The sequence below is a fragment of the Pezoporus flaviventris genome, unplaced genomic scaffold (genome assembly GCF_033815535.1).
Source record: "Pezoporus flaviventris isolate CSIRO_AGI_PZ_B2104156 unplaced genomic scaffold, CSIRO_AGI_Pfla_v1 ptg000007l, whole genome shotgun sequence".
In the NCBI taxonomy this organism is placed as follows: Eukaryota; Metazoa; Chordata; class Aves; order Psittaciformes; family Psittacidae; genus Pezoporus; species Pezoporus flaviventris.
This window is the reverse complement of record NW_026892555.1, coordinates 17788960-17799239: the sequence shown is the minus strand read 5'-3', so window position 1 is coordinate 17799239 and position 10280 is coordinate 17788960. Positions and strand designations below refer to the sequence as shown.

The 10280-nt window shown below is 36.8% G+C and overlaps 1 protein-coding gene across 2 annotated transcripts in view; it reads right to left on the bottom strand.

Moving 5' to 3' along the window:
- Nucleotides 1-281: 281 nt before the first annotated feature.
- RSPO2 (R-spondin 2) overlaps nt 282-10280 on the bottom strand; it is a 104307-nt gene continuing 94308 nt past the window's right edge. For both annotated transcript variants that reach the window (XM_061447873.1, XM_061447872.1), the window contains one exon: nt 282-2377. Coding sequence is in view for 1 of the 2 variants with exons in the window: in XM_061447872.1 (XP_061303856.1) it covers nt 2268-2377 (110 nt within the window). In the remaining variant the exon portion in view is untranslated. The remainder of the gene's footprint in view (nt 2378-10280) is intronic.

Sequence of the window (10280 nt, the reverse complement as noted above, 5' to 3'; positions counted from 1 at the left end):
GAAACTACACATGAGGGCACTTGCTAGAGGTGACTTGCTTGTATCTACACTCTGAAGGAAACTCTTTAACAAAGGTGACTGGAACAAAAGAAATCAATGTATATCGAATGTACAGTGCTTTTTCAAACATGTTGTAAGTATCAACAAAACAGATGTTTGGAAAACCCTCAAATTTTCCACTCCCATGGGAGAAAATCTGCATCCACACACCTACTCTAATTCTTATGCACATATGCTTATCTAAAGGAATATGTTCTTTGAATTAACAAGGACCAAAAATATTTACTCAGAATCTTGTGACATAATTTTATTGTATTTTGTAGCATTCTTTTTATGACATGCCTAATACAACACTTGTAACCACTACTAGAAGGATTGTATGAGGGCATTCACTGAATTTACAGCCAAATTTGATGACCAATAAGCGAACAGGCAGCTACAGTTCTTACTGTCTTTTTTTTTTTTTTTTTGTAAGTGAGCATTTAAGGTCCAAAATAGCAGCCCAGGAACAGAACAATTTTACTGTCCTTAACATTATTATGTTCTAGTTAAATATGAACATATTCTAAATGAAAGATGGCTAAGTGAGTCCACAAGCGTCTTCATGGAACATTCATACATGCCTAACCACTGCACATTTTCATAGCAACACTTGTTCCAGCTAAATACGAATATAGTTGTGCTTATAGTTGCTGTAGTTCCCTAGTTTAAATGTGAAGCATATAACCCATAAAACTGAGACTTGTGGGATTTTTCTGAAGTGTATGCCAAGAAGAGTTTTGTAAGGTTCTGGGGCCAGCTTTACTTTTTCTTTGCTTTGTGTAGGTCAAATGCAAGTTTTAGCCCTAGAACAGGAATAACATATCTGACAGCATAAATGACAGCCATTTTAGTGTGGGCTTTTCCCAGCAGGTATTCAAAACCTTCTTTGAATGCAAGTCCAATAATGCTAGATTACCAAATTATACATCCTGAGTCATTTTGACTTTGTACAAAGAAAATTGTCTCCACCTCTCCCTCCCAAACCTAAACAAACACCAGATGCAGATTAAAGTTGCTGAACTTCTACAGATAACTGGCAATACTGGGACACTGGTGTTTGCTATGCTTTTGAATGACTGAACTCACATAGCTGTTTCTTGTGTTTTTCCCCTATTCAGGTATTTGTTTGATGTATCTGACTGGATGAGGACTAGAAGAAATAAAACATTGTGCATTATATTTGAAAAAAACCCTACACATACAATCTCAGATACCAAGAAATTCCCATATAATTTCTCTCCTGACACTCAAAACATCTACTGTCATAGTGCCTCATCTTAAAAAAAGTTACACTTCTTTTTCTGAGACAAAAACACCAGGACTGAGATAGGAGAACAGAAGAGTGGAAAAGATTTGCTGTTTACTAGTCTGGCACGTCTACTTCAGAGCTGACACTCTGAGAGGGTCACTACAAGGTAGTTTAGCCATCTGAATGTGCTTTGCAAATTTGAAAGAAAATCCAGTTTATAACTGTTGAGAAATATGAGAAGATACTTAAAACATAGTAAAAAGTAAACATTTACTGGATTAAAGTATATTACTAGAACCAACAGGACATAACTTTAAACATGTATAAAGTATTATACATAAAAATGCATAGATGTACAGTAAATATGTTCATTTATATGTAGCCAGAGTAATATGTACACATAGAGTCTGCTGTGCTTCTGTAAGTAATTCTCATGTTATGTTGTCTTAAAGCACTTTTATTATACAACTGTTTCAATGTAGCAGGTGCTGAGAACAGTGTACATTAACACTAAGTAGGTAAGTCATATCTATTTACTCTTGAAATGTTCAAATATAGGAAACAAGAGCCATAAATGCAATAGTACCTACACCTTCAAGACTTCCTTCTTTTTTTTATTTAAATATGCACAAGTCCGCCTAATGGTGATATATAGGTTTCTTTCCTGCTTCCATTCCATGTCAGCATGTTGACCGTGCCCCCAGGACAAAATCTCTGATGCCCTTCAGCACCACTTCCACTGACTCAACTCAGTGAGCTCCTGACCTTGAAGTCTTCAGGTCAAAAATGACAAGAAAAAATAAAATAAAAAAATATATAAATAAAACAAAGAAGCTTGTGGACTTTTTTTACTTTTTCACAAGGTATTTGCCACCAATACTGTCAAAGCAGCTGAATCGTAGTGCATCCATGGGCAGGAGCATATAGCAGCTTTTGTGCGCTTTGCAAAAAAAATATATTAAAGAAAATCAAGTCTTTACTGGCTTGTTTTATCTGTTGCTAAAAAGATGCTGTGCTGCTTCTGAGCTCTTTCCATTAAGTTCTTTTTCTTCTTTTTCTTGTCCTTTGTTTTTGTTGGCCTTCTCCCTAAAAAAAAAGGAAAAGCAAATAGTATCAATGAGACAACTAAGTAAAGAATACAGAAGTGACATTAGACTGTAGCTGAAAAACTCAGTGGCACAGATATTATCAATGGGGAATGCAAAGGTAATCCTGGCTAATGAGCTTTGATCATCTGTGAAAACAGAAGTTTTCAATGTGATACAAGAGGAAGCAGGATCCCCAACTGTCATCACTTTTCTACAGACACATTTCACTGGTATGAGTAACCATGTTGATGTAGGTCTCACTTTCGGCAGAGTAACTCATGCAAACAACGTTATGCAAGTGCCTCGGGCCCGGAGCCAAGCAAGTACATAGACTCCTAACTCACTGAAAGCTGGATACATGCCTTAGACCCTTGCGTAAACTTGCTTGAGTGAGTAATCCTATTTAAGTCAAGTCCAATACATCCGTGATTTCAATAAGAAATCAAGCATTACAGACCACGTATTTGGTTGGATGTCATCCTACATGCTTTGGCTCAAACAGTGCTGCCTCTGCAAATAACTGTTGTTACTGCTTCTTAGTGCACTCTGCCTAATTCTCACAGCACATTACTGTGCAGAAACAAAAATTTCCTTACACACTTCTTACAATCAGAAGTTCACTGAAAAATAACCAAAACTGGGAAATCAGGATCAATGCACGGAAAAAAAATTCTCAGGCTCCTGGGATGGGAAATGTTTTCTTTCTGTTCAGTTTCAACAATAAATCTGCATCTTTTGCAAATCTCAAATACAAAGGCCCTTATTCAGTAATGCATTACCTTTTAAATATATGCTTAAATACTAGTGAGTCTAGTAGGATTTAAAGAGATGACTGAATGCTGTCTGGAGTGAGAACAGCATGAGTTTTCTTGGCAGTATCATATATTGAAATATGTGATCAATGGTAAAAAAAATAAGATTATTAATCTCTAGAGCTGCTAACTTCATAAACTTTCAGGAGAACTAAATGAACATAAGAAGACAGTGAAAGGCAATTCAAGTAGCAGACAATATAAAAATGTGAAAATGCATTTTTCATCTACATTTTCAGTACATTATTAACTGGGGGAAATGTTTGCCAGATTGGCTTCCTCTTACTTCCATATTGTTTCTTAATTAAAAAGCCCAAATCAGCATGAAGCATTTATCTCTATTTGATAATAGTACTGAATAAATCAGATTCTAAAAGTATCAAAAATCATGATTAATTAAAAATGTAGGGTAATATATTTCAGATTATATATCTGTAATATGCCATCCAGGCTACAACTTGCTAGGAATTAATGGAATACTTGTATATAGAATAGGACAGGACATTAAGGTAACGAGCACATGAGTTTAGTCCATATTAAAATCATAAGGGTCCTTGGAGTTTACTTCTGCTTCTCATTAAAGTCTGGAATTAATGCTACTGTGGCATTTTGCCATTTTTAAATCTAGTTAATCCTACACAGTAAAACCTCAGTCTAACCAATCATTAATCAAAGCAGCTTTTAAGTTAAAACTCTTTAGTAACACTGTATCTAATGAATAGGCACACGTAATGAGGTCAGAAGGAAGGAATACTTGACACAAAATAGCATTACAACAAGATGGTTTCAATTATAGAGATTTCCATTATTTTCTCTCTTTTTTTTTCTTTTTTTTTTTTCCTTACATGATTCTACTATTTGGGACACTGTAAGGCAGAGAACTGGGATGAATGTATAATTCAACACTGAATTCTAACTTGCACTTTAAATATCCTATTTTTTAAACCAAAAATTCAAAATACTTACTGAGAAAGGAGTAGATGAGGAGAAACAATTTGAAATGAGTAACCAATGCTGCTGGTCAATTGACTGTCAGAAGACCAACAGAATCAGTCAGAGCTTTACTGGAGGTTTGCTCAATGATCTTACTTTCTGAAGTTTTTCACTGTACACACTCCACTCACTGCCCATTTAGTTTTCTCTACAACCTCCTCCAGAGAACTCAGAAAGAGTAACTTCTTTACTGTAAGCTTGAGGTAGTGAAAGATCCTATTATTTTTCCTTAAAAACATTGAGATGCACAAATAAAATGGCCCACAACCCACTTGGTATCTTTGTCTAGGCTTTACAAAATAGCTTCTGTAACACAAGCATCAAATCAAATAGCCAAAACCCCCATACAATATCCTTAAAATAGACATGAACTGGACTCAAAGATTTGACATGTCATTGTGCTATGAACACATTATGGTGCTTCTGCTGCTCTACAGCAATTGTCCCTGTACCTACTTTTGCCCCAAGGCTCACCAAAGACAAATTACCTTCTTTTACACATGCCATGGAGTAGTAACCTGAGGCAGCACCACCAAGCTGTTGATATCTGGATATTTGTTCTCTTGTGACTATTTTGGCTGCTCACTATATTTCCAAGTACCCTGTTGTACAGAATAAGTTTCATTATTTTCAGGACAATATTAAACCACACAGAGAAAATCCAGATGGCTGGCAATGCTGAGTCCTAAATTCCAACTGTTATTTTAACCAGAAAACTGAATATAAAAGGTATTCTTGGCTAACCATTGGTTCCTATATTGTTACTAGAATGCATCAGAGATTAGAGATTAGCAAGAAAAAAGTGACTGTAAAGATTAGAGAGTTCAAAGTATGCTCCTGAAGTCCACACTCCTGAGAATTTTAATTAAATACAGATTTCAATTACAGCGCTTATTTTGTCAGCAGAAGCGCAGTGAACAGAAGTAACTTCTGAATATCTTGCTACAGATGTCTTTTGAAGAATAAGATGCTTATGACACAGAAAGTTGATCCTCAGAGAGGATCTGGGAGCCAAACTCTTCCAGTTCCCCGGCTGGAGGACAGTGGGGTGAGAATAGGCAATGGAGGAGATGCTGCCCTGGGGATGAGATGGTAGCAGCTTCCTCTGCTCTGTGACATGGGCTGGATGTGGAGAACCTCATCTGCAGGGAGCCTTGCATGGCCTCCCCCATACCTCAACATCCGCAATACTCCAAACAGCAAGAGCCCTGACCCCAAGCCCTTCTCTCCATAGGAAGCAGCAGGACTCTGAGACGCTGTAAAGTTGTGTTCATACATTGTAATGTATAGGGCCTAAGAAAGACCTGAAACTTAGCTGGATTCAGTGTTCAATTATCCAGCAGATAAAAACCTTAAAAGCTTATTTATCATTCTGTACCTCATATTTCTGCACAGGTTACTTTACATAAGCAAGACTGGCAAAGCCATTCATTCGAACCCTTTATTGCAATATTATAAAATTCAGTTTTCCTATTTGTTTCAGAAATTACCAATGAGTTAATCCTAATTTTCTAAGTAACTTATCACAATTTTTGGTATCTTTACAGTGTTATTCATTAAACTTTTATTTGGATCACTTGGTTCTGACAGATGAGTGGGCAAGTAATACAGTATGCTATGAAATCTTCTCATTATTGAACAATGTACCACAACTTCGGAGGGTATGATTACATATAGGTAATGGTATGGTAACATATAGGTAATACTGCAGTTTCAACATGAACTCCTGAAAAAACATCATGATAATATACACAGCAATAGTCTGTAGACAAGAGTAACAGCTACAAAAATAATTATTTAACTTGGCTCTTGATGGATTATTATTCTTCCTTTTTTGTTGTTTTTGTACCATTTGACCAGTGTTGCTCCTACAGCTGCTGTGTGCTGGTATATTAGAGACTTGGGCTCAGTTTGACAGTTGTCTCGTACCCTGAGTATGAATGTGTTTCGAAATACTGCATGCTCCTTCTGGATGGATCCACCTGGTCCCTTCAGGATATGTATTACCTGGTTCAGAAGGAGCCTTCATCACCTTCTGTCAGATGCAAAGGCAGCTTTCTCCAGACAGAGCTTGGGCAGCAGATTCCTAACACTCAAGACACTCCTGCTTATCCAGAACTAAAATGCAGCCAATGTATTCACAGGGACTCCCAGCTACATTGCTTGAGAACCTTGGCTCAGACTGACAGCATCAGTTCAGAATCTGCTGTATAAACAGTGCTGTATGTACTGCTCTTCTAACAAAATCTGTCCATTGCAAATTTCAACAGATGGAGAAAACACAGTATACATCCACACGAGGGCAGCAAGGATTTAAACTTAAAACATTTCATCCAGGAAAAAAAAGGCAAAAACTATTTGCAGCTTTATTTCATAGTGCAATCACCTCAAAAATTTTAGGTGTTCTTACACACCAATTATTACCTTAGAGACATCAGAATGTTTAATACCCCCTTCTTTATTTAAAGCATTTTTCTCTTCTAGTGATGATTACTGAATAATGAGGCTTAGATGTCCTGCCCCTTTCCTGGATTTTCATATGCAGAACTTTCATTACAAGCAGTGAAGGCACCATGGTTCCTGGGATAATGGCATGGTTCCTTGCTAAATACATCTTTTAATATTTTCTTCCCTTCCATTTGTCGTTTTAGGAGCTAAGTGTTGTACACTTGTACATCAGTCTGTGGCTGCAGTTCTACCATAGGCCCTGCATGCGGCAGAATCCCATCTGCATGGTAAAATAAAAAAGTTATTACACTCAAGTCACATCACTGAAGGATAGGAGACACCAGGGAAACTAAGGATAGCACTGGAAAGATGACAGAGATACTCAGTGATTAACCAGCTAGATCAACTCAGGAGAAAGATGGCAGATGGAAGCTGCTGTAGGAGCCCTCTCTGGCAGGACAGCTTCTATACTACTCAGACCCATGAATGCCTCATCATTTACTCCCCATTTATACCACACATCAAACTACACATAAGCAGTGACCGCAAAAAAATCCAACAACCAACCAAACAAAAGATTCAGTCCAGAAATGACTCCCCAGAGGCCATTTATTTCCTGGGGCTTTCAGTCAGGTTTAAAATTTTGGATAGTGAAACTTCCAGAGAAATGTACAAATTGCTCAGAAATCTTATGAGCACACACTCAGTGAGAGAAAAAAGTTCCCCAGTTCTACAAAGTCAACTTCTTCCTAAAGCATGATTTATGAACCAGCACTGACAAGTGGCCCACAGGAAGAGGATGCAAAGAGCTTTAATAACTTAGAAAATATCATGCTGTGGGCATCTCTACCAATGTTACCACAGCTTTCCTGAGTTAGTTTGCATGGAATTTTTTAACACCATTAAATTAAGGCTGAAATTGGCTATGCTCAATGTTAGGTGCAGGAGGAATGTGACTTGGGGGAAACTGTCCTTAGTAAAAGAACATTTTGGACAGGGAGTGAAAGACATTGGGACCTGGATGGTGACGCTGGCGAAGAAGTAATAAGGTTGAGGAGATGCGACAGAAAGGGCCAAGGAGATGCGACAGAAACCAGGTCCTCGTTTTCCTGGGTAAATTTCTGATGTAATTTGAAGAAGTTCTGCAAACACATTTTTGCCTCTGAAGACAGCAGAAGTGATGGTATAATCACATAGAGTACATCAGCTGCCCCCAATACCATTTCAACTCCCAAAATACCAGAAGTTGTAAAGGTGGGTTAATTAATGTTTGCAAAGCACAGAAACATAGTAACAACAGAGATCAAAGAAAAGTAATGAATTATTTTATCATTCTTTCTTTGTTTGCAAAGGTTGAATAATGTTGAGCAAATGAGGTCTTAGAACAATTACTGAATAAAAACAGGGAAAAAAAGCATGCCATAATTACAGAATTTCTCACAACTGATATGAAGAAGAAGCAAATGAAAGCACTTCTTCAGCTTTGAAGTGCTGGAATTTGCAAGTTTACTGGTCTTCGTTTGTACTTTTTGGTGCAATACTAACAGCTAACGGTAAAAACTATATGTATTCTCAGCCTACTGAAATTAATAATAGACTAAGAAAATGAGTTCCCTTATGTAAATGCAGTCTGATGTTTTTCACACATTCTTGTCTATTTGATGTCAGCTTTCCTGATGAAAATCAGGGAAATTTCTGTCTTGAGTAAAACCTTTTAATTTCTATACAAATCATTGCAAAAGCACTGTTAGTGCAAAACTAACCTGCATGATACCATATTCAGTTCCTGAGGCCCAGAATCCTGATACTTTATTTTCAACTTAATAATTACATATCTCTGGGTAAATTATTATATCTCAAACAACAAATAATGTTGTGTTTACTTGATGTTTATATACACCAGGCATCAGCTACTGAGATGACAGCTGAGTTAAAAGAATCAAAGAATACTCCCTCAACTAACAGAAATATCAAATTATCTCAAGTTTCTGAATCTTAATGCCACTGGCTTTTTTTACTTTGACATATCCACTCAGAAATAAAAGGCTTTACTATTCAGGGCAAGAATAAGCAAAGTGAGGTACTCTTTTTCTCTCAAAGTACACATCTACTTTTCACCTGGCCTGAATACAAACTAACTAAGCAATACTAAAATCTTATGTTATTTCCTTCTGGAAAATATTGAGTACCATCAGACATTGTTATCTGTTTAAGAAATTCAGATTACTCCACCAAGAATAGAATTTACATGTCATAGCCTATTGAGAGTTCAGTGGAATTTTTCGTCAACTTTAGGGCAAATTCACTGGGAAAAAGAGTCATCTTACATTGCTGAAATGCAATGCATTTCCCACAGTGCAGTTTTTGAATGTACACAGTAGGTGGCAGTGAGATATTAACTGAAAACTGGTTTCCATTTCCATCATTTCAAAGAATATGTAGTACCCATTATTCTGCTAGAACGTAAGCTATTCTATTAATTAAAGAATATAATAAGTACAAAAAATATTCATACATATGGATACAGAGAAGAAAGAGGGAGAAAGGACACCAAAGGAAGAGGAAAACTAGCAAATTCAAGTTGACATGGAAGCACTCGGAAAACTCCGATAGAAGACCTACATAGAATCATAGAATAGTTAGGGTTGGAAAGGACCTTAAGACCACCTAGTTTCAACCCCCCTGCCATGGGCAGGGACACCTCACACTAAACCATCTCACCCAAGGCTTTATCCAACCTAGCCTTGAACACTGCCAGGGATGGAGCATTCACAACCTCCCTGGGCAACCTGTTCCAGTGCCTCACCACCCTAACAGGAAAGAATTTCCTCCTTATATCCAATCTAAACTTCCCCTGTTTAAGTTTGAACCCATTACCCCTTGTCCTGTCACTACCTACATTTACCTGAATAGTATAGATTTTTAAATGTTGGGTCCCATTATACTTTCACTCACAGTGGTGTAAAAACAGGTGGATCTCCATTGCAGTCAAAATGTTTATCATCTAATGTAGCTCAAGCTCAGAATTCAAAAGATATGAATATCAGTTGCATGCAGGGTACTCACTCATCTTAATCAACACCGTGTCAGATCAGATGCTTTGCAAGCAGAGCCAAACAAAATATTTCCAGTGAAAAGTCTGGGTTTGTTTATTTTCCTCTTTCACAGTGCAATGTAAAGCAAATTTCAAAATAACAGAAAATATTCATAGTCAAAAGCTCACATACACATGTAAATACATTTTAACTCCATGGGCAACAATAACAGCTAAAAACTAATTGGCTTTGAACTTCTTTAGGTTTGACTGAACATTAATCTGACTTAAAACTCCCTCTGTCCAGTTTTCAAACCATATTCTTTATTTTTCTTCCATTTCTCCTTTTTCCAGCTGATCTAATTAATTTTATTTTTATCTCATCGTATAGGGAATAGAAAATAAATTCTGTTGAGACAGTATTTTACCTGTAGCACCTGCAAGGTTTAATTTCATGCTAGAAATTGCATTTTGTTCATGGGTGTCTTACAGAGAGAGACATAATACTCTGTAGTTTATTTATTTATTAAGATTTTTTCTTCTGTAAAACACTATTTGTTCATGTTATAAAGGATTTGTCTTTTTAAATTCCCCTTAGGGATTCTGGCTAAGAA